The sequence below is a fragment of the Osmerus mordax genome, chromosome 2 (assembly GCF_038355195.1).
Source record: "Osmerus mordax isolate fOsmMor3 chromosome 2, fOsmMor3.pri, whole genome shotgun sequence".
Classification (NCBI taxonomy): Eukaryota; Metazoa; Chordata; class Actinopteri; order Osmeriformes; family Osmeridae; genus Osmerus; species Osmerus mordax.
In genome coordinates, this window is record NC_090051.1 from 5,469,426 (window position 1) to 5,492,882 (window position 23,457).

At 49.1% G+C, this 23,457-nt stretch overlaps 4 protein-coding genes across 5 annotated transcripts; 1 reads left to right on the forward strand and 3 right to left on the reverse strand.

The window, feature by feature from the left end:
- Positions 1-1,490: 1,490 nt before the first annotated feature.
- Positions 1,491-14,993, reverse strand: lats2 (large tumor suppressor kinase 2). The gene is made up of 8 exons (XM_067256533.1): positions 14,625-14,993; positions 11,347-12,156; positions 7,154-7,286; positions 5,519-7,056; positions 4,474-5,056; positions 4,210-4,392; positions 3,902-4,008; positions 1,491-3,793 (listed from the first exon to the last, which is right to left on the reverse strand). Exons 2-8 carry the CDS (start codon positions 11,701-11,703, stop codon positions 3,236-3,238), a joined length of 3,459 nt encoding a protein of 1,152 aa, XP_067112634.1. The 5' UTR covers positions 11,704-12,156; positions 14,625-14,993; the 3' UTR covers positions 1,491-3,235.
- A 245-nt stretch (positions 14,994-15,238) lies between these two features.
- Positions 15,239-17,898, reverse strand: LOC136965711 (uncharacterized). Of its 2 annotated transcripts, none has more exons than XM_067259909.1 (2): positions 17,690-17,898; positions 15,239-17,423 (listed from the first exon to the last, which is right to left on the reverse strand). In XM_067259909.1, exons 1-2 carry the CDS (start codon positions 17,865-17,867, stop codon positions 16,114-16,116), a joined length of 1,488 nt encoding a protein of 495 aa, XP_067116010.1. In that variant the 5' UTR covers positions 17,868-17,898; the 3' UTR covers positions 15,239-16,113. The 2 variants fall into 2 exon arrangements, with proteins under 2 accessions (XP_067116010.1, XP_067116017.1); XM_067259916.1 differs by having other exon boundaries at positions 17,665-17,772.
- Positions 17,899-18,055: 157 nt separating this feature from the next.
- Positions 18,056-19,253, forward strand: sap18 (Sin3A-associated protein). Its single transcript, XM_067259917.1, has 4 exons — positions 18,056-18,191; positions 18,446-18,555; positions 18,657-18,779; positions 18,891-19,253. Exons 1-4 carry the CDS (start codon positions 18,120-18,122, stop codon positions 19,045-19,047), a joined length of 462 nt encoding a protein of 153 aa, XP_067116018.1. The 5' UTR covers positions 18,056-18,119; the 3' UTR covers positions 19,048-19,253.
- Positions 19,254-19,265: 12 nt separating this feature from the next.
- ska3 (spindle and kinetochore associated complex subunit 3) lies at positions 19,266-22,583 on the reverse strand. The gene is made up of 11 exons (XM_067259900.1): positions 22,478-22,583; positions 22,169-22,230; positions 21,887-22,058; positions 21,244-21,676; positions 21,049-21,140; positions 20,793-20,950; positions 20,552-20,698; positions 20,203-20,391; positions 19,960-20,033; positions 19,694-19,827; positions 19,266-19,598 (listed from the first exon to the last, which is right to left on the reverse strand). The coding sequence occupies exons 1-11, from the start codon at positions 22,581-22,583 to the stop codon at positions 19,438-19,440; spliced, it is 1,728 nt and encodes a 575-aa protein (XP_067116001.1). The 3' UTR covers positions 19,266-19,437.
- Positions 22,584-23,457: the final 874 nt, after the last annotated feature.

A 23,457-nucleotide genomic window follows, 5' to 3' on the forward strand; every position in this document is an offset into this window, starting at 1 on the left:
ACATGTGAGGACAGTGAAGGAATCTTTACAAATTCTCAGTTCATACATAAAATGTAAAAAAGAGATATATGTTGTCAAATGATGCTGCCTATAATACTGAGTAGACACAGAGGTTTGAACATTAGGTCAAAGAAATGAAAAAGAATAAAGATACAAAAAATATGTATATCTGTATAAATATATATTCAAGAGTAACAGAATTGTATTATACATTAAGGAGAACCAAGGCCATGACAAACTCCCCACAGTAAAACTACAAAAAAGGTTCATAAGTAAGAAAGTCCCAACATGAATCAGATCTAAGGATATCAAGGCAGTCAAAGATTGTCAGTCATCACTCAAACAGGGAGCCCACCTAATCCTGAACAAACATCACACACATGCTCTCACACACTCTAAGACCTGACCCAGAGAGAAGTATTTTAATATAAAGCTATTGTTCACTGAGTAGACCACCCATGTGAATGTGAACAGGTGAGGTGATTTCCTGCTCTGAGGATGATCAAATTATTGGAAATAATTATTTTTTAAAGCAAATAAGTAACTTTGCAGCTCAGTCTGGGAGCGAGCTAAAACAATAGCATGTCTGAATAACACATTTGTAATTGCTTCAAATATTACTGCCAGCTTCAACTTTCACCTTTAGGATAAGGTGCTGGCAAACTGACATGGAACAACATCAAAAAACAGAATGGTGTTGAAGTTTGATATAAAAAGCGAAAAATGATGTTCAATGTGATATAAAGAACAACATTATTGATTGTCAATAAGCACAGAGATATTGGAGAAGACAATTTCCTGCTCTGAGGCCGGAACAAACATAGTTTCGCAACACAATAGTCTAATAAACTTGTGGATAAATTAAAATGTACCAAACTCTTTGTCACATGGTCTAGAAATACTGAGATAATAATTGATCTTCTCACATTTCAACCCTGCTTCTATTCTTCGTTCTTGCTGCCTCTCTAACTTATGTCCCTTCTTGGTTTCCTTGCTCACCGCCCCCCTTCCCCCTCACCCCTACCTGTGATCCCCCCACCTCCCCCTCACCCGACCTGTGATCCCCCCACCTCCCCCTCACCCCTCCCTGTGATCCCCCCCACCTCCCCCTCACCCCTACCTGTGATCCCCCCACCTCCCCCTCACCCCTCCCTGTGATCCCCCCCACCTCCCCCTCACCCCTACCTGTGATCCCCCCACCTCCCCCCCCCGACCTGTGATCCCCCCACCTCACCCCTACCTGTGATCCCCCCACTTCCCTGTGATCCCCCCACCTCCCACCGACCTGTGATCCCCCACCTCCCCCTCACCCCCTACCTGTGACCCCCCACCTCCCACCTTCCCCTCACCCCTACCTGTGACCCCCCACCTCCCACCTTCCCCTCACCCCTACCTGTGACCCCCCACATCCCACCTTCCCCTCACCCCTACCTGTGACCCCCCACCTCCCACCTTCCCCTCACCCCTACCTGTGACCCCCCACCTCCCACTAACCCTACCTGTGATTCCCCCCCTCCCCCTCCTTACATACAGGGCCAGCCTGGATGCAGAGAGAGAGAGAGGGGGGGGGGTAGCCATCACTACTGTCGGTACTCAGCCTCAACACTGAGTGCCATGAGGTGGACACGCACCAGAATTCTACTAGAAGGCACAAGTTCCTCACTTTCCAAACCACACACACAATCAAACCCATACTTGTTCTGCACACACCAAAAACACTTGTATAACTGAAATGATAATAATGTAAATAATAATATTAATCACAAAAATAAGCAGCATGGGGGTCATGTAACTACACAGATATAATATAAACCAATATATTTGTACATAGCGTATTTCAGTATTAAAAGTTCAAAAGGATATTAAGTGTTTAGAAAACTATATTGTGTTTTCTGTATTGCACATAGTAACACTATCACATGTTTTTAACTTTTAATTCAGTTATTCATTATTCAGGCGTCTGTCTCCAAACTAGAAAAACTCAGCGCTCAGATCACCATGGGCGGGACAGCAGTGCCAACTGCACGTCTGTAATACTGTAAGAATGTGTGCCTGTGTGTGTGCACGCATGTGTGTGTGTGCACGCGCATGTGTGTGGGTGGAGCTTTGAAATGTTAAGGTGGATAAAATGTGATTAGTGTAAGTATGAAGAAGGACAGTCAACAACCCAGGGCAAGAATGGCTGCTGCCCACAGAAAAAAAAACATTGCCAACACTTGCAGTCCCACATATCCTTGGAACTGAACACAATGAGCTGGAGAATAATTTGCATTGATTGACTCATCAAGCCAAACAGTCAAACTGATCAAAACTCCATACTTTACATATAGAGGTTGTGTCTTCAGCTAAATATTAACAGTCATTCTGAATCTCAATTTTCATTGGTAGTTTACAGCACAAGAGGTCACAGTGCTTGTGTTACCACTAGAGGGACTCGTGTTGACTGTGGGGCTGCAGATGTCTGATTTGACAACAACAATCTTTGGAAACACTGGAGCATTATTTCAAACACCTAATGCAACATTCACAGAGAGTCCTGTATAGACTGTTTTATGTGTGTGCGTGAGAATGTTTGGTAGCTTATTTTGGCTCTGCTGTGAGACATTTGTAATATTATAATAGTTCCCCAGTTTGCTGTACTACCAGTAAGTTCAGTCCATCTTTAACCCCAAAGGACAGACGCTGGTTCCGGATCACCAGTCACCAATGGTCTCAAGAGAGGGAGTGTTGAAACAGGAAGTAGGAAGTGTTTGCGTAAGCTTCCTGCCCACAGGCCAGTCTGGAGTTCCAGGGATCTCGATAAGACCTGCAGTGAAAGGAATGGGAATCACAGAGCACTAGGACCATGAAGACTACAATGGGTCATGGTCCCAGGTTCAAACTCTTAATCTTGATGTTCTGACCGTGAAACACCTTTGACCTTCTGTTCAGGTATCTGTCCTCTGGTCAAGGTAGTATGTCCCACACCTTGCTCAGTCATACACAGTATGGAGATTCTTGGTCCTGGTCAGGGGGTCCTGCTCCGCTCTGTCTACTAACGCTGGAGATTCCACATAGTAGTGGCTGAGTTGTTAAACAGTTGTCAGGTCATCCTGTTCTCAATTTCACTCTCAATCTCACAAAAATTCAAGCATGCATGTGCGCACACACACACACACACGCACGCTTCTGAGTAGAGGATTGACAAACGGCCAGTTGTGGGTTGTTGATCGGAGGAGAGGCCAACCAGTATGTCCTACACATACACAGGCTCGCAGCCCTCTGCCTGTTCTTCCTCCTCCTCGTCCTCCTCGTCCTCCTCCTCCTCGTCCTCATCCTCCTCCTCTTCCTCAGGGCCCAGGCTGCCTGCCCTGCTGCTGCTTGACGGGTCGTGGGTGTTCTCGGGGGGCTTAGGGTAGCGGAAAGGGCAACCATTGTCGTCAAAGAACCTCCGGAAGGTGAACTCGTAGAAGGCGTGTTCCGGGTGTTTCCCGTGAGGGGAGCACAACGTCTCCCAGGCACGTGCGCTGTCCCCGCTGTCACTCCACGCCCCGGGTCCCCCCTCCTCCTCCACAGGGTCGAAGTTTGACGTGTCCATGGGGTGGGCAATCTTGGGTCGGTAAGGGGCTGGCTGGGTGCGCGGGTTGCTGGAGAAGTCCATCTGGTGGAAGAAGGAGTGGGCCTTGATTTCTCCAGCGCCGTTCCTGCCCAGACGCTGGTCGGCAGAGCAGCAGAGACGGCCGATGATGTCCACGGCCTCCGGGCTGAGCTTCACCTGAGGGGGCACCTGCAGCGTGCTCTCCCAGTTGATCACCTGCACAGGGGAGGGGGGGGGAGGGGGAGGCAGGTAAGGATATTGTATCCTTCCCAACTTCACATTGTGAATGATCAGAAGGCAGGTAGGGAAAGAAGTTCGACCAACCTTGATCTGCGTCTCAGTGGGGGTGGGGGCCAGGAAGGGCGGCTGTCCCACAAGCATCTCAAACAGGATCACTCCCACACTCCACCAGTCACACAGCTGGGTGTAGCCTGCAGAGACCACAACGGTAGACAGCTTCACACACAGCTAGCATCACTAGCGTGTTCCTCGCTATGAGGGGTTCCTCGTAAATGGTGTGCATCAAGGCTGCCTATTGGTGCCCCTGGAGTTCCCTGGTGATGTTTTCCATCAAACCCAGAGAGAGACCACCGTCTCTCTCTGCGATCCCCCAGCCCGACTCTCTGACTCACCTTTGCGCAGCAGCACCTCCGGGGCGATGTAGTTGGGCGTTCCCACCAGTGAGTGTGCCAGGCAGCGCTGGTGCTGCCGGCTGGCACGCTGCTCCAGGGTCATCAGGCGGTCGCCACAGCGACAGTTGGACACATCGTCCCAGAAGTCACTGGGCTCCATGCTGTCCTGCCTGACGTGGCTCCCTGGAGACCGCACACACAGGCCATGAAACACTGCGGCCCACGGGGCACGTAACACACTTAAAAAGGGACTCAGTCACTCACCTTTCTGGTAGTACTTGGAGTTGTGTGTCCAGCGGAAGCCCGTGCAGAGTCCGAAGTCCGTCAGCTTGATGTGTCCGTCCAGGTCGATGAGGATGTTGTCGGGCTTGATGTCGCGGTGGATGAAGCCCATCTTGTGAACACTTTCGATGGCCAGCGTCAGCTCCGCCACGTAGAAGCGTGCCAGCGGCTCGGGGAACACCCCCATGCGGATGAGCAGGCTCATCATGTCTCCTCCGGGTATGTAGTCCATGACGAAGTATAGGCTGTCCCTGTCCTGGAACGAGTAGTAGAGACGCACCACCCACTCGTTATCGGCCTCCGCCAGGATGTCACGCTCAGCCTTGACGTGGGCCACCTGGTTGCGGTTGAGCACGTCCTTCTTGCGGAGCGTTTTCATGGCGTACAGGGCGCCCGTGTCCACCTTGCGCGTCAGGCACACCTCGCCGAAGGCGCCGATGCCCAGCGTCTTGATCTTGACGAACATGGACTTGTCCATCTTGGCACGCCGCAGGCGGTTGTAGTTTGACTCCTTCTGGTTGAGCATCTTCCTCATCTGCTCCTGCTCCGCCTCTGATAGGCCAGCCTTAGGGGGGGGGGGGGGGGGGGGGGTAATACAGGGAGGGGAAGACGGAGCAAAGGGATGAATACCAAAATAGATGCATGACTTAATAACAAAAAACTGGACGCAGCTGCTTTTTGTTGACTTTCTTGTTTGTCAAACAAGGTGTTCCAAGGTCAGAAGCTTAAGCAATGATTTTGGACATGCCCCAGCAAAAACAACCATGAACTCTGTGGCTTTGGGTTTTGTCTGAAAGATTTAGCCCCAGGGTGAATTCCTGATATATGACCTCCAGGACCTCAGGCCCAGATATGAGCGGAGCCCTGTGTCCTCCACTGTTGTCAACAACTATGGCTCAGGTCTAAACCACCGGGTGACATTCAACCGCACTTATAACAAACACCACAAGGCCAGTTTAAATACAACCAGTCCTATCAACTTACCAACTCCAGGAGGGAATAGGACAGGTTTGGTTTCTAAACTCACCTTGGACATCTCCTGCTCCAGCTGGAGCCTGCGGTTCAGTTTCTGCTGGTAGGTCTTCATCACGTTCTCAACGTGCTGCTCCATGTAGAACTTGAAGGCAAAGGGCGAGTAGCTCTTGATGCGCGACTCCCTCTTCTCCTCGTCACGCCCGTTCTTCCTCACCGGCACTGGCGATGTCTGGATCTGCTTCTTGTCCTTCACTGCCTTCTCTCCTTTCTTGGTCTTCTCCTTCACGTTGCCCTCCTCTCCCTTTCCGCTTCCTCCGCTGCCGTGCGCAGACCGGGCGGGGCCGCTGAGGTCAGGCACCCCGCCCATGGCTCCAGCCCCCTCCAGCGCCCCAGGCTCACCAGCAGCCCCAGGCAGCAGCAGGGTTTTGGGGTAGGGTGGCGGCGGGCAACGGGGCTCCTGGGCTGGCTCCAGGGTGTAGGTCTCCTCGGGCATGTAGGAGTGGGGATCAGCTGCTTCCTGGGCAGCCAGCCAGCCAGGATGACATGGCCCTACCGCTGTCTTGGGCTCAGGCCTCATTACCCGGATGCTCTTCACCGGCTGCTGGATGGGGGGTGACGTCACAGCAGTGATGGTGTTGGGAGGGCCAAGGGCGGAGTCCTGCTTGTTGGTTGCAGGTGTGGCCATGGTGGGCCGGACGTTGTTGGGGGTGGAGCGGTTGTTGAATGAGTTGGTCCTGCTGGGCACACGCACCTCCCCACGGAAGGGCCCTTGAGGTTGGGGCTGCCTGGATTGAGGGGCCCCGTCTGGACCCTGGGGCCCGACCCAGTGGTGCTCGTACAGGTCCAGGTTGAGGCTGGCCCTGGAGGGCGTCAACAGGCCCTGGGGGATGTCGGAGAAGTCAGGGCCCATGGCAGTGGCCCCCCCGGGGGAGCGAGACATCATGTGGACCTGGTGGGAGGTGGGGCTGGACTGGCGGGGGTGAGAGTGGGGCGGGAGGTACAGGTTAGGAGGGTAAACCCCACCGTTCTGCCCCAGGCCCCCTTTGCCTTGCATGCTGATGTAGTTGTCTGGTGCCATGGGGGCCATCTTGTTCTGAAAGGATGCACTCCTCTGGACCCCGTACCCTGAGGGCTCCATCATGTGCGGCCGGGCATGGCTGTAGTCGTAGTGAGGGCCGGGGCCCCCTGGTGGCTGGGGCTGGAGCTGCAGGGGCTGTCCAGGGACACTGTAGCTCAGCATGGCCCCGTGCTGCTCCATGCTGCCTGGGTAGGCCTTCTGCTGCGCCCCTGGGGTGTACATGGGGTTGCCGGGGCTGCTCTGGGCCGACATCGCAGGGGGGTACGGCCCCATACTGGGGGGCCGGCCTAGAGGGTTGCCCATGGCAGCACCCTGCGCTGCCCCTGTGGGGGGCATCATGTAGTTCATGACAGGCGGAGCGCCCATGTATGGTCGAGGCATCTCCCCCTCAGGTCCGTACTGGGAACCTTCGTACATTGGCGCCCCCATCTGGTGGTAGGCGGGCATGGCACCCTCGCTTGTCCCCTCCAACGAAGGCCGGTGGTCCATTGAGGAGTTTGGCCCCCCTTTTCCTGTGAACAAATGAACATAATTACAATTGAACTTCTATGAATAAATTCCATATCATTATGAGCACTTGTGTAATGGCATGCTGCGTGGTATAGTCACCTGGCGAGGTCTGTTTGATTACGCGGACGATGAGCTCGTTGCGGGGGTCCAGGTAGCCCATCTTGCTAATGTACTCCAGCGCTGCCTCGATGTTTCTACTTCCTGTCTGCTTCAGGGCTCGCACCGCCATCTCCTGAAACACACACCAATCAGGTGACTGTAAAAACACTGCCCAGCAAGGCGCTTGTGCACCTGCATCCTCTCCGTCTCGGGGTCATGTACCAGGCACTTCCTGTGCTGGTCACAACAACACGGAGCACAGAGGGGATTTTGGTAACAGACTTCTGCATTGACCCTGGTCTCATACTCAGGGTCTCCCCTCTCTGTCTGCTACGAACACAGATGTTAGCCTTCTCTCCGTTTCCTGTCGTTTTGCTCTAAAAGTGTTGTAGGGTAACAACACACAGAAATTATTATATTTGACCATTTATTTTATCCACAGTGACCTACAAATAGTAACTTGTCTGTTTTAGTCACTGTTAGACAGTCAGAGGCCTAGTTTCACTGACACTCCCAGTACCAATATGACCTGGCATGAGTCCTCCTGTATTTTACCAGTGAACTGGTCCCAACTCCAGACGTACTCCACTGTAAATAACATTATTATACATCCAGTCCTACCAGGCCCCACACCTATATGAGGAAATCCCCCTGAATGGCAGATGACCTCACCCTAAAGTCATGGAACCCAAACCTCAGCCACGCAGACAGGCATTCCTGCTCGCGCTGCCATCTCTGGTCAGAAGTGGAACAGCAACCACATTTTCACAACTTCAACAAACATCACTCTGTCATCGACAACAAATTGATTTATTTATGTAAAAATGTAATATATACACGCTACCTTACTATGAGCAGTTCACTAACATGCTCATGTGCAGTGTGACGGCTATGTCTCCCATTCTGCCTGCCAGACTATTTCTGGGAAGAATCCCAGTTGGACACCAGAGGGTTAAAGAACAGCGCTGCATAGCAACCGTGGGCACATTCAGCTCTAAGCCAGGAAACACCACAGCCACAGACATTCTACACATTCTGTGTGTGTGTGTGTTCGTACAACCAGACTGTAATATACTTTTGGAGTACACACATGCATTGTCCTGTTCCCTCTCACTCGCCCACTCATTATACACACCCATCAATAACACGCAGGCACAAAGACACACTTTGCCACACACACACACACACACACACGCATGTGCGCACACACAGGAAACGAAGTATAAACATCAGTGTGTGTTTATGGTCACTCTCGGTGAGGGGCCCGTCTTAACTAGAGAGGAGGCTGCTTGGCTGCCTCCTCCTCCTAGCCATGTTCCTGAATCACCTTCACGTAGACCCTCCCTTCCTCTCGACTATCATTCCCCTTCTTTCTTTCTCATTCACTGTGCGAGCGTCACCCCCTTGTCGTGATGGTTAAATCTCCAAGTCTGTTTGTCCCAAACACCACACACACTTCACCGACTAATGACAGTTCACACAGTCACAAAAAATATTGTGGCAGAAAGTGTCTCACACACCCCACACTGAAGGGAAACATTTACAAAACACATTCCCGGGGCGTAGTGACAGCACAGAGCCATCGTTGTTAGAGAGAGATGAACAAAGTTTTTTTTATATTACTTTTCACTTTGACCCAATTCCCTACCGCATTCCGCCACGGGACCCTGCAAATGAAAGCCATATGGAAAACCTGGAGAGAGACAGTTTAGATAGACCCAAGTGGGACACCAACAGGGCTGTTCAGTATCAACCTTTATCTTATCATCTTCAACTCCAGATGATGAACATGCATGCTCTACCCTGAGAAAGCACTTACGCAAACACACACAGTCATATGTATACGTGACTGTACGCCAACAACCCCCCCATACACACACACACACACACACACACACGTTCCATCAACCTCACGGTTACATAAACGGCCATGTTTGTTATTTCCTAGATCAGAGCGTCAATACGCTTAGTGTGCTCAGGAGGGCCTTCCGTCTCCTGCTGCCCACGCCGTACACTGCAGCGCCTGTCCTGATGCAGGGGGAGGAGACTCCTTCCTCCTCCCCTTCGTCTTTCCCCCTCCTCCACCTCCGCATCCTCGGAGCCCCCCCCCCAAAATAAATAACATATCCTCCTCTAAGATTATGTAAGGCTCACATCGCTCTGTAATTTGCGGCCAGGAGAGGAGGTAGATAAGAGTCAAGTCAAAGGGCGGGGGGGCGGAATCACACGGCAGCCAGTATTCTCTGGAATGTAATGTGGTGGGAGGGGGGGTAGGCCCCACAGTCATGGTCTGTCCAGTGCCCCCCTCCCTCCTCGCCCAGTCACAAGAAGACTAAAAATACCGACCCTGTCCCATCACACAACGTGCATAAAAGGTTTAGAAGGGGAGCTACAAGTGCTTGAATCGAGAGGGCAGAGTGACATGCTGAACTGCTGTGATAGGTTGTCTTTTACTGTGGGAACAGTCTCATACACTGGTCTGGGAAAGTTACAGGGTCACAGAGAGGAAGCTGGCCTTGTAAACGCACACACACCACTACTTTACAGATCTCATGTACCCTAATTTATCACTTCTAAGGGAGACGGCCGGACAGAAATGACTAGGAGGTTTCTGGTATTGGTTGAGTAGTAAAGAATGACTATCAATGAGGATTACTGTCAATTCTCAGGCACTTGTATCCTCAGCAAAGCAGTTCTAACAGTTCTGTATTGTTTTGAGAATAATTATATACAGCCTTTGGTAAGGTTCAATGCATTACCAAGAGCTTGATTAAAGTTGTGTAGTCTATATGTTGCTGAGAGAGCTTGGGGAAGGAAAGACAGGCAGGCAGGCCAGCAGATGCAGGGCCACATTATGGGTGGCGACACGATGGTAGCTGAAGGAACTGTTCCACCCAGCTGCCATTGAATGGCCACTTCCTGTTTGTATTGACAGGCCCCTCCCTCATCTGGCCCACACAGACAGACTGGAGGCCAAAACCACACTCCCGGTCCAACAGCATTATATTATTTCAATAAAAATACACTCTTGTACTAGGTAACTTAGTTTGTGGCTACATGGTGCAAAACTTGTCAAATTAGAGCACATCCACGATAATAGTAACTGTAATAATTCAGGATATTTTGTTTAGTTGTTTTAGTGGTAAGAGTGTCTTTAAATTATTTTCTTGAGGCCGTTTTCTCATTGCTCTGAACCACACAATAGAATCCGTAAGAGTCTTGATCTGATACAACCTTACTCCAAAAGAAACCAGGACAGCCACACCCCACTAGAAGTTCTACAATCCATACTGGAGAAGAAGCAGAACAGACGGGTCTGTTACAAATACCAGAAGAAGACCATAGGCCTCCACAGCAAGCACACAGCAGCCTTCTGATGGCCTAAATCTATTTGGCTCGCCTCGCGTCTCTCCATTTCGCCAGGGCACTTCATTCCTCTGTAGTGTGGATTTCTCTATAGTGTTGTGCATGGGCTTGAGGAAAGCATTCTTCACATGCCAGGCACCTTCACACGGCCTGTTCTCAGATCAGATCTACAAAGTAAGCCCTCACATCTGTGGAGATCCTAGCAGACAGCTCTGTGACGACCATCCTTCGGTATCGTGTTTGCTAGACCTCACAGATTTGACTAGCCGGTCTGGTTTTTAGTACGATTTTCCAGTCTTGCATAGCATTCTCACTCGTGTTCTCTGGGCCAAAGGTTCGAGTCCCTGTGGCTTCCTGCGGAAACTTTCCCGCTCCTCCTCGTCCCTCTGCGCGTTGATGTTCCACGGAGCTCTCTCACTCCCAGAGAGAAAAAAAAACGTCAAACTGATATTTCGACATCTCATGCGCTTGGCATTGTGTAACTCACTACTACAATGTACCCTTGGCACAGAAAGGATGCATTGTATTGCATTTTAAACTGCTCCCTTGTACTTTTATTAAAAGTCAGTTATGCTAGGCACTTTGTAGTTATGCTAAAGGACAAACTATTATTGTAAGTACACTCCTCACTCCACAAATACCGCGCACACACACTATGACCAAAACAACCCAGAGTGCAACACACAGCAGTGACAAAGACTGAGGTTCACACAGCACTGAGAGGTTGACACAGTCCAACCACCAGTCTGGCAGAAAAACAAGCATGTACACAGAACACACAAAATCACCTGGCAGTGAACACACTCCCCACACACACCAAACCTCACCTGGTCACAGCCGGCGTTGACCAGCTCCTGCAGCATCTGTCTGTTGACGTCGCCGGCTGGGTGGGCAGAGCCAGAGGACGGTCCCGACTCGTTGGCGAAGGGCATGAGGGACTTGCGGATTTCGCGCAGCGCGTTTTGGTAGTTGTTGAACTTCTGGGGGGGTCTGAGCTGCTGCTGGCGGCTGCCGGGGTCTTTGCCCTTGCTCTCGGCCCCTCGCCCACCTTCGCCGCGGGCGCTGCCCCCCAGCAGCGCCTGGCTCACCAGCTTGGCCGGCTGTTTCAGCCCCTCCTTGATCTCCTGGAGGCGCTGGCGTGTGTTGCCCACATATGGGGTGGCTGGGAACGTCTTGGGCCTCATGGCACTCCCCTGGTTAGGGTTCCTCTTGGTGGGTGCCCTCACACACACACCGCAAAAAAGAGCCCTCTTGAGCTCTCTGGCCTCTGCTCTCTAGTTGGCCAGATCTGATAGGTGATACTGACTTGTGGGGACAGGCGAGGGGACAGACAAAGATTCCTGTAGGGCTAAGGGCTGTGTGTTTCTGTAGGGCTGAGGGCTGTGTGTTTCTGTAGGGCTGAGAGCTGTGTGTTTCTGGAGGGCTGAGGGCTGTGTGTTTTGGTAGGCCTGAGAGCTGTGTGTTTCTGTAGAGCTTGGGCTCGGGGCTGGGGTGTGTTTCTGGGTCTCTGTCTCCTGGATAGAAACCTACTGGCATCCCATGCTGTGTGTCTAGGGGTCTAGGTCCCCCTCAGCACCACACATGTGAGGGTCCATCAGGGTGCCCTCGCCCCGAACCATGCTGATGCACATCTGCGCCTGCGGAGACACACACAAACCAAAAGTGTTAGGATGAGGCGCGGTCAGGTGGCTATGGTCTAGGAGTGGTCAGGCCACTGAGTGGACACTCAGTCACATCAGATTAGCCATATACTTAGCTACTCAGGGTGTGATCTCACTTTAACAATCTTATCTTGAGGAACACTGTCTGCATTCAAGCACAATGGAAAGAAGTATATGTCAGAGCCCATGTGGAAACAGTGACACAGCAACAGTCCTTTACTGGTGTATAATCCTGTGAAACAGCATTCTGCCTAAAACTCCATGAAAGCAATGTGTTTGTGCACACAACATGTGTGGTAAGCAGGCCACAGGCGTACATGATGGCCTATCTGGGACGAAATACTCCATGAGAGTTTATAAAGCATTCCTACAGCTTTAGAAACACTTTTCCCATGCTATTCCACGACAACAACCCTCAACACAAAGCTATAAATGTAACCATGATAACCTTGCTAAGCCTTTGCTAACAGCCTAAACAGGGCCTTGACACAACCACAGTGTCAATACATGTGGTGGTAACATTACAAGTTCAGTGATTAAGAGACTTGATTTTCACCCAAAACAACCAAGTGTTAGAAGAGGCCGTCCTTAGCAATTAGAGCACACATCCAAGTTCCTTATGGCCCTGGGAGACCAGGAGTTCTCTAGCTTTGGTCAAGACTATTGGTCTGTCTAAACCAGGACTCACCCTGGTATGTCTAAACCACCCAGGCACACCCCTGCTATGACCCATGGGGGTTCAGTCTATTGCTGGTTTTCTTGACAGGAACGCTCGCCGTTTGTAAAGGTTTTTGAGACAAACCCATTCTCAAGACGGCGATGCCAAACTCCACGCTACAGTTGCCCAATCTCCAGGATGTTCCTCAGCCGCCATTCTGGCGATGCTTGGAGCGCTGCGTCTCATCAGAGAGCATTCCATTCCGCAAGTAACAACAAGAAGACTCATTCCATCGCATGAGGCGGCACGGCAGACCAACATAAACGATCCGAAGGGTTAGTCTGACGATAGGCAGTGGGGGCATGGAGACCGAGTAGCAGTGTGATCAAGCTTAAATCACCACTGCTTGAACCAGGCATAGACCAGGCTGATGGTGTGTGCAACCTGCTTGTCTGACCTTTGACCCAGAGGTCCTTCGCTGCTTGTTGAAAACACTGGTGTTGCCACTACATTTACATTTAGTCTTATCCAGAGCGACTTACAGTAAGTACAGGGAAGCAAGTAGGGTGAAGTGCCTTGCCCAAGGACACGTCATTTGGCACGGCTGGGAATCGAACTGGCAACCTTCAGATTACTAGCCCGACTCCTTCACCGCTCAGCCATCTGTCTCACTACCTTTCGAGAACACTAAGGAGCCATGTGCAGGAAAATTAGGATAGTTTGGTTAAGATACCAGTTCAACAGAATAATTTCATGGGCCACAGTCATGTGTCAGGTGGTGTATAGACTGAAATGAATATGAATTCCAAGAGATTAATAATGCTAATACTTATCCATTAGACTCAACTAGGTTGTGATCTTAATGGTGCCTTATATCTTGGGTTTGATACACTGTGGCCTACGTGCCTTTGCCATGTGTATGTTATGGGGTTCTCAAATTTGTATTTAGAGAGATGACTAGTCTACCACCTGTCTGCATACCTGACTGACGCACAAATGGTTTGTTTCAGCATAACCAAACTTTGCTGGATATCAAACATTAACGAAGAGATTCAGATCTTTAAGCTGTACAGCTTTACAAACTGTCAACAACACATTTAGCTAAAGAAAAATGTCCCGTGAGATATACAACAAATCAATCAACGCGTTTTTATTGACACATAAATACAGTCACACAAGCCACAAAGTGTCCATTAAGGCTTTTATAATTAATAACCAAATAATTTGCTACTGTATTGGAATTGGAACTGACAGTTCAGACATCTAAACCCGACCATAAATTTGATAAGCATCGCATATTAGAGCAAGTCATAACCAAAATAACTCATAATAGTACAATGTTCGCTTACTATTTAGAAATATTTTATCGCCACCCCAAACACTACACCCCTTACACTGAACATGATATCCAACTAAAGATATGAACTAAGCATCTAATTAAGTAATCAAAAAAGCTGTATAGCGGTATTTTATTGACATGGTTAAATCGAGTCCTATCAGTCAAACGATAAAAGATTGTGGGGCCTTCTCAACTTTAAGCAGGGCTGAAGTTAAGCTAGCTGGGCCGACTGGAGTGAGAGGAACGCAATTCTGCTAGAGCAGCCCCGACATTCCAATGTAGGGAGAATGTAGCTAAGTCCCCGCAGTCTTCATGCGCCCTAAAGTTTGACGCGTTGGCTGAGAAAAGACTTTCGTTTGCTAGTATCTGACTATAGTATCCGAAAAAAAAACGTTTCATCCCAAATTAAACTTTGGGAAATCTCCAATTGTAAAGTTTTAAACTTACCATGTGATAGAAGTTTAAGGAAAAGCTCTCGATTCGAACATAAATCCAATCGATTGACCCTTTTCCAGACAATATCCAATCCCTTTATTGTAAACCACCTTTTAGAATGTATCAAGCTTTGTTTAACTTAAGGCCTGAGTAAATATCATGCGAAGAGACTCCATTTTCTCCTAACTCCAGGCAGAATTAGAATGCAGTACGAAGTTGGACACTTACTGCATTGTTAACATTCCTGGAGTCACGTGACGGACCAATGCACGTCAGCACCACACAGTCCAGGCGGAGCTTGCCATTTTGCAATTTCAACAATAAAACATGGGATTTTTCTCAGAATGCTCAGTACAGTGGCTGCATAACTCACCAACTCGCTATAAATGATCATTTGCCGTTATGGTTACAAATATCTACATCGGCGTTCATAAGAGGTCTTTCCTTAAGTTGCAATGCCAACCCTAAAACACCCGTTTTTCTTAACACACTAGCGTAGACAATTACGCCTATGAAAAATATCCAGTACCTGTCCCCTATTTAAACATCATGGGTATCAAACATAACATGACTGAATATGCATACGCTAAATAAATTATGTAAAAAGTCATGTTAGACATCAGACCAAGCTTTGAATGAAACATTTATTTGTGAACCACAAATTTGTTTGAGAATCATAGTCATGGTATATGTAGGCCCTACATACATTGGTGAACAATAACATACAACCAAAAGAAGGGTAGTGTGCAAAAGCTATGTTTTCATAAGACACAAATTAGTCCAACACCAGAGGGCATCCAGTTCCCAGCATCTCTAGAGTATAGAAGGCATAACAGTCAACTAAACCTGCCACCATTCAAATTATACAAAAGCAAATATTTGGTAGGAAATCACACATAGCATAAAGTAAATCTTACATAGCATTCAGTGACAGTATATTACACTTTTCAGTGCTTCTTTAGAGTTCTTGCATGTTTTTACTAACAAAGTAGAGTCAGGAAAGGATCTTGAGGCATTCTGTATAACGGAAAAAATACAAATTCAGGCTGTTTTTTTACAACAGTGCCAGCAATACACTCTAAGGCACTGTAACCTGAGGGCTGTGTGCATGTCCAGTTCAGCTGTAACTTCACGGAACGGTCATAGTTCAAAACGACTACTTCAAGTTATAAGTTAAAATATCGGCTTTCAGCAACACGGGATCCAGCAAGATGGGGTCCAGATTCTCCATATCCCAAGAACCCACATCAGCTGAAAAGGCTGATGAGCCCAACTCAACAAAGAAGAAACTGTCCTTGATACTTCGTCCACAATTACAAAAAAAAAATCTGGCATATACTGGTCCAAAATTAAAGCCAAAGCAATGCTCTGTTCTTCATTTCAATCATACCAATTAATCTAACCAGAAAACAGCTTCTTTTTCTCCAGAGAAGGAAACACTTGTTAGTGTATGAGACCATACACAGTGCAGGCTGCCCATAACCAGCAGCTCTAGTGAAAATCACTCCAGAGGAGCAGCAGAGATGCACAGGTTGTTTAAGGCACAGGCCACTTGCACAATCTTATCAAACGTGGTCAGGTTTGACGTGCGCTCAGCAGCCATGAAGCAGCTCTCCACAGGGCCCGCCAGCATGGCGTACCGCTGCTTCACCATGGCGATGACCCGCTCCACGTGTCTGCGCACGCTCTGCCTCTCCAAGGATGCCTCTTCCAGCGAGGAGTCCCCGTCGTACGCATCCACGTGGCCCCCCGTTACCTGCAACAGGGCACCGCAAGCTGCTACGGACTCTCCAATCTCCAGATCCCGCTCTGCCAAGACCACGTCCCCTGGTAGGAGCTTACACAGGAAGCCACACCCCTCCGCCATGCTCTTGTCACTGACATCCCCCGGGGACCCTCTGGAGATAAAGGTGACCACGCCCTGCGGGGCCACACCTATCAGGTACTTCAGCGTGTTGCGCCCTGCCCCTTGCGCAGACGGTGTCCCAGCAGCCTCTTGTTGGCTGGTCTGAGATGCGGGCTTCTCGAAGGTCACCGTGAAGCAGTCTATGATGACGGCGCAGTCTGGGTAGGAGGTGCGCAGCGCTGCAGGGAGGTTCTTGCGGAGCTCGGCTCTGGAGGGCCAGAAGACAGCGGTGGGCACCAGCGTGTTGGACATGATGTTGACCATCCTGTGCACAGTCCTCGTCACCGTGCCAACCTTCACGCCAAAGCGGTAGGCTAGGTCCTGGTTGCGAAGGTCCAGGCGGAGACGCATCAGGGTTAGCAGCAGCTGCTGGAACTTGGCTAGCTTCACGTTCTTGGCTCCGTCCATGTGCGGCGCCAGGAGCCACATGACCGTCTCAAACACAAAGTAGTTGGGCAGGCCGGTGTAAAACCTCACCTTCTCCGGGTCATTCCTGAGGGAGTTCTCAGTTAGAGACTGCTTTTCCACAGCCTCTCTGAGAGCCCGGTTCTCCTTCTTCAAGGCCAGGAGGGTGTCTTCGTACTTGGTGGGCGTGGCAGTCATTTTGGTGGGCTTCCCTCCCCTACTTTTGCTGTCACTCGAAAGGTCTGACTCCTCCCCTTCTTCGCTGCTGGAAGATGAGGTTGCGGTCTCAGCTGTTTCATGGTCCTCCTGGCTCTGGCCTAGTTCACACTTGACCCTGCCCTGACCCTGGAGGAAGAGCAAGGCGTTTGCCGCCTCCACTTGGGCTTCCTGCTTATCTAGAAGTTCAAAGGAACCAGTTTCTTTCATCTCTGGAGATGGAGGAGGGGCAGCAAACACGGTAGGAACATAATCTGGTGACCGGGGGTTCTTCACCTGTTTACCTGAAAACAAAAGGAGAGAAGTGAGAGAAACTTTGAGAGGGGCATAATGAAGATCTCAAGCATGTCATGTATTCTGTATAAGAAAAAGGTCTGTAAGATGAACTATTAGAAGTTAACACACTTTACACATAATAAAACTATGCAAGTAGCGTATCTTATATTTGCCACTAAGTGATTATGTTTAAAAAGGAAACTGTTAATTAAATGGAACCATAAAATACGGTCCTCCATACTCACTGACAGTTTTAACAAGTTAGACTGCATACCTGAGATGAAATGATTACTACACAGTCTACTCCCGTCATTTGGAACCCATCCCTCGCGGTTTACAGCTGCAATCCAACGTTGTTTTCTCTCGGGGTCGCGTGGGAAACGGTAAAAAGACAGTGAGGTGCCGAGCGTTCTTCTGTTACGACAGCCAGTCACGACACACGTGTGAACCATAGTAAGGCCACGAAACCCGTGGAGGTGTGTTAGCTTTTCACGAATATTTTGACTCCCAAAATGGTGGCTGACAAACAAGAAACGCTGGACTTTTGTGTCGTCACTTCAGTTTCCTCTGATGTACTCGCTTTCAATGATGAGATTGGCCACTGTATATATTGTATACGCCCACATACACGTCACTTACATGCGACTATTGCTTTACTTCTTTCGTTAGCATTAGCTCGCAAGCTGCATCACTCCTTTCAAAATATGGCTGTAGAATCAAGAGTCACACAAGAGGAAATTAAAAAGGAACCCGAAAAACCAGTGGACAGAGAGAAGGTAACTTGCTAACTGACCACAAACCGAGGTTAATTTTTATAACCCAGCTCTCGTGTCGCAGTGGTGCTTGGCGCCCTACGGTGTGCTATGATTGTAGCCTGGGAATAATGATCAATTTGGATTACCTTCTGTTACAGTATTCATTGCTGTCCACGTTTTAATAAAATTATTGTAAAACGGCCTTGTAGTTTTTGGTGCCTAAAGTAGAACGAACGCTATACAGTGCTAATAATCTCGTCTCTCCGTTTCAACAGACATGTCCGCTTCTTCTAAGGGTTTTCACCACAACTACGGGCAGGCATCACAGGATGGACGAGTTTAATAGGGGCAATGTCCCATCCAGCGAGCTCCAGATATACACCTGGTAAAGCTATATATGGAAATAATATTAGTGCTACACATGTTAAACGATTCAACGATAAGTAATCTCTCTTCTTAACTTGGTTTGTGCATGTGTTTTCATAGGATGGATGCTACTCTAAAAGAGCTTACCAGTCTCGTGAAGGAAGTGTACCCCGAGGCTAGGAAAAAAGGCACACATTTTGGCTTTGCCATCGTCTACCCGGACCCCCAGAGACCCGGCTATAGGTAGCCCAGCTCCATGTGTGCAGTTTCAATAAAGTACCACTCTACTCTGGTAAATGTAAACATAAATACCAACGTTAATAACGAGCGGCTCCACGACCGTATTTGTTTCAGAGTGAAGGATATTGGAACGACTGTGTCTGGCCGGAAGGGCACCGATGATGCCATGACCCTACAGTCCCAGCGATTTCAGATTGGAGACTACCTGGATATCGCCATCACCCCCCCAAACCGAGCCCCTCCTGTTCCTGGGCGCATGAGACCGTACTGACCCTGGTACTGTCAGAAAATTGACTTTTTTTTTTTTTTTTACCGTTTTTCATTTGTTATGAAAAATGAAAACAGTAGTGGTAACAGGAATTTAAACCAGGATAAAAATTATTTATTGCTGGAAAATACCATGATTTGTCTATTGCAACTACTGTGTCTTCGTAAATGGTGACTTTTGAACGTTTATAATAAACCTAAATCATAAAACATTTGACTTATTATTGCATTTATTGGTAGATGTCTATACACAGATTACTTAGACACACACACACACTAAAAAGGCTGGACAGATGTAAGTAGAAACAAGTGTATCAACATGGAGTAAGACATGTCATGCATCCTCCTGTGGAGAGGCTGGCTCGGCGGGTGGGCTCTTCTAGATGTGGACGTTTCAGATGTGTGTCAGGACTCTGTACGTAGCGGCGGTTCCCACATCCTGCACGTGCTCCAGCCTCTTCAGCTCCTTCAGACACAGGAAGTACAAGGGGGCCTTGTTGCCCGTGCCTGTGATGGACTTCAGCTCCTCCATCAGAAACACTGCAGCACCACCGCCTATAGAGGGCAGCATAGGACATTAGTCCACTAGGGATCAGCTGAGAGAAAGCAGCTTGAGATTTGTGTTGGTTTCATTGCTTTGAGACACTGACCACAGAGCTGCTTCTCTGCAGCACTGTTGATTTGATGGATGGTCTGGTTGAGGCTGGACAGAGATATCTGCCTCAGGTAGCTGGGCAGACTCAGGAACTCACGCTCTGACACCACAGACATACCCTGGCCTCTCCTACGGGGAGAGAGGGGGGACATAAAACACGCTGCCATGGGGAAGCAACTGTTTCAATGGGTTACAGGTCACTGATGTTACACACATCTGACTCAATACCCCTGGAGTGTTCCACTGGGTTGTCGGAACTACCTGTTCTCCTTTCCCGTGGGTCTGGTCTGTGACTGGATCCCTGCAGGGGGAGGTTTTTTCATCTGGGAAACCATCTACGAGACAAGGGACCACCAAAGGTTACCATTCACCCTGCAGATAGTCAACAACAGTCATATCTCGCTGGAGAGCTTGAATACTGATACATTTTGTTTGATTAGTAACGTCACTTAAATAAGCTCCCTCATTTTGTGGTGTCAATGCGTTTCAAGTAACTGTTCGTACTTTACAGATGTCTTGTGTGACCGAGCTGAAGTCAGGCATCTCAGGGGTTCTGGGCTCAGGGTATTCCCCTCGCACCCTGGGGCTGCACAGGTTGAACTCCTGGGTGGGACAGTCCCGCTCCAGACCGCAGGGTGTAGCGGGCCCTCCGGAACCCATCTCACCCACCGCTTCATTCCCTCCTACACCCCTCTGAAAGACACAGTCTTATAAATGAAATGCAGTAGTTCTCCTCGTTTCAATAATGCATGTACGCAGATTGACCTTCTTTCAGTCTGTTTCCTTGACACCAAAGATAAACATTGTATAGTATCATGAATAATGGATCCTGATACTGTAAGTCTCTTCTTACAACGGATAGAGAGCTGCCTATAAATGACTCCAGGCTTGGCGTCTCTGGTGTGTGTTTGTCTTCTGGACATCCGATGGTCATCTCCGGGACCTCATACTCCCAGGCCTTGTGATTGCCCCTGCTGGAGGCCGGATACCCCCTGTCATCCTGTAACAGTGAAGAACTATTACAAACAGTCTGTTACAAACAGTTTGCATAAGCCATCTCTCTGATACAGTCATCAGGAGAACTATTCATCTACCTTTCTAGTTTTGCAGAGGGTCTGGAATGCAGGGATCTCGGGACTGGGACACATGTCGCCCGTCGGTTCCGAGGGAGAAGGAGAGGAGCGTCCGTGCGACTTGTTGATCATAAAACCCGGAGTGCAAAACTCAGGTGGCTCTGGAGTCTTCATGCCCTCTGTCGAAAAGCAACCACATCAATAACCACTCCCGAAGTCTTACCGAACACCACTACGATACTGTTCATGTAAAAGTGTCCCAGTCTGGGAAAGTTACCGTCGGAGGCAAAGCTGTGCAGGTCAGGGTTCGGGGGTGTGCTTGAGAGGACCGGGCATGTTCTCGCTTTCAGACCAGAGGACGCCGACGAGCTGCGGAAGACAGAACGCAATCCGTTATGAAAGACGAAAGTGATGATTGTTGAGTGATTGGACACAGCATTCAACTAAACGTAGAGGACACACACACACACACCTCAGGGTCTTTGAAGAATGCTTGCGATGCAAGTCCATGGTAAAGTCGTTGTTGAGGCACATGGTGTGTTCAGAGATCCCCAAGTCCTCCATGCGGGGGGTCAGCAGGTCGTCCTCGTCCATGCGCAGGGTGCACTTGGGTGTTTTGGGCGTGGGAAGATGCACGGTCCTGGTCATGGAGGGGTATGGGAATGGCATCACAGGCATGGGGACGGTGTCACAAGAAAACCCTGAGACGCCCAGAACGTTCTTCAGGTGGATCTCCGACAGGCCGAAGTCAGAGAGCTGTGGTGTTCGCATGGGGTCACTGGTGGGAGGAGGGGGCACCTTCATGGGAGTCACTGGCGGTGTCTGCTGCTCCTCCTCCTCCTCTCCTACCTTCCCTTCCTCTTCATTCTCTTTGGAAGGATCTTCTGCATCTTGCCCTGTGTCCACTGTGGATGGAAGTTTACCACTGCATTGGTACTGAAGTGCAATAGCATGCTAGACATAGTTAGTTTGAAGGTGATATGAGAGTAATGGTTGTAGTAGGAAATACATACAAACTTATCTTCCCATAATAGTCAAGTACTTAGTGACAGTCACCCAATGATGAGTCCAAAGTATACATATGCAACCAGCTCGTTGATGTGGAGGAGGCATACCTGAACATTTGTGTACATTCTTGGGAGCTTGGTAGCCGTATTTTTCATAGTATCGTTGAAGTCTCTGGATGTCCTCGGTGCTCCTCTGCTTGAGCACCATGCACGCCTTTATAAAGTTCCTGGTTTCAGTCTCCTTTGCTTGCTGATGGGCAATTTGGTCGCCTACTTCCCTCTGGTGTAAGTGCATGCAGTCAAACGTATAGATAATGAGAGATGACTTAGAATCATCTGGTGGGGTGTATTTAATTAAGACATCCTCGGGGCTCGGGAGTCTCAACCTACCTTCATGTCCCGTACCTCGGAGTGCAGCTCGTGAAGAAGTCGCACAGCACACTCTGTGCTCCCTGAACACAAAGACGATGTTCAAGCTTCCTGACAGTTGTTGTGCAAAACTAAAAACCCCGCTAGCCATTATGCTATTGAAATAAACCCACTCAGTAGCTATATACCTGTAGCCCGCCCTGTTCGTACGTTACACTTATTCTTAGTTAGATAGGCTCCGGATGACCTGGCAGGCAAACTCAAGTTAGCCTAACTTGCTAACGTTGTTAGCTAGCTATATATTTTACATAGAATACATAACTACCGTACCCTCTTCGTCGAAGTTTTGATGTGCATGCTGAAGACTTGCAGTTTCTGTCTCCAATGACACCGCTAATGTTCGTAGCTTAGTGAAAAAACGCGCTGATAAGTCCATTTCTGCAGATGAGTTGGTGCTAAACGGCCGTGTTTACTTTCTGTCTGGCACGTACTGTGCCGATTCTTTCGAATTTGGCGCCAGTTCCGCTACTGTCCGGAAACTGTCCTTCACTCGTTTGGGTTCTGGTTGGCGGATCCAAGGACCAACACTGCATACATCGCCATCTATTGTCCGTGAGTGTAAGAGCAGTCACTCCCCACCTACAGTTCATTATATTCTCCTTCATAACTCAGTGCATCATAAGTTTTTTCATTAAATAATAATAAGCACAATAAGCATGTTGCATGAACTAATGAGGCCCTCTAAGAGTTGTTCAGCTAAACAGACAGTTCCGTGCATTGGGATGGAACGTCAATTTATTTCAGCCCCCTCCCCTTACAGCTGTCTTCCAACAGCTTTTGCCAGAGTCCTGTAACCGTCCCTGCCTCCACTGCCTTTCTCTCGATCATCCATCCTCTGCCCTTCTGTTCCTCTCTGCCCCTTTCGTAGCACTCTCTTGTTGTCACCAGGCACCACTGCAGGGTGCCCTGCTCCAGTCCCCCTAGGCTTAGCCCAACACGATCCAGAAACTGTTCTTCTTCTGTGTTTGCTTTCCGGCAGACGAGGCACAATTAGCCCATGCAGAGAGGCTGAAAAACAACCTTGTGATTCTACTCAACCAAGCTATAACTATACCCTTCCTGTGATACATGTAGGGGGAGGGGTGGACGTAATGGCTCCAGAGGACCCTCACACAGTAAAGTTCGTAGTGAAAAATTTGAGATGCTCAGCCATGCCTAAACTGGCCCCCTCTCTTGCTGCAAAGATTGTAGTATTACACTCACACAAACTGAGTAATCACAGTGAATCAAATTATGATAATGACAATAAG

Coding starts and splice junctions, on each gene's coding strand:
- lats2 (XM_067256533.1), bottom strand. CDS start 11,703: ATGAGGCCCAAGACGTTCCCAGCCACCCCATATGTGGGCAACACACGC. Junction 4,009..4,209: donor GGAGGTGCTGCTGCGCAAAG/GTGAGTCAGAGA, acceptor TGGTCTCTGCAG/GCTACACCCAGCTGTGTGAC. Junction 3,794..3,901: donor CCACTGAGACGCAGATCAAG/GTTGGTCGAACT, acceptor TCCCCTGTGCAG/GTGATCAACTGGGAGAGCAC.
- LOC136965711 (XM_067259909.1), bottom strand. CDS start 17,867: ATGGTTCACACGTGTGTCGTGACTGGCTGTCGTAACAGAAGAACGCTC. Junction 17,424..17,689: donor TAGTAATCATTTCATCTCAG/GTATGCAGTCTA, acceptor TTTTGTTTTCAG/GTAAACAGGTGAAGAACCCC.
- sap18 (XM_067259917.1), top strand. CDS start 18,120: ATGGCTGTAGAATCAAGAGTCACACAAGAGGAAATTAAAAAGGAACCC. Junction 18,556..18,656: donor GAGCTCCAGATATACACCTG/GTAAAGCTATAT, acceptor GTGTTTTCATAG/GATGGATGCTACTCTAAAAG. Junction 18,780..18,890: donor CCCCAGAGACCCGGCTATAG/GTAGCCCAGCTC, acceptor TATTTGTTTCAG/AGTGAAGGATATTGGAACGA.
- ska3 (XM_067259900.1), bottom strand. CDS start 22,583: ATGGACTTATCAGCGCGTTTTTTCACTAAGCTACGAACATTAGCGGTG. Junction 20,699..20,792: donor CCCTCTGCAAAACTAGAAAG/GTAGATGAATAG, acceptor TCACTGTTACAG/GATGACAGGGGGTATCCGGC. Junction 20,392..20,551: donor TAGGCAGCTCTCTATCCGTT/GTAAGAAGAGAC, acceptor TGTGTCTTTCAG/AGGGGTGTAGGAGGGAATGA.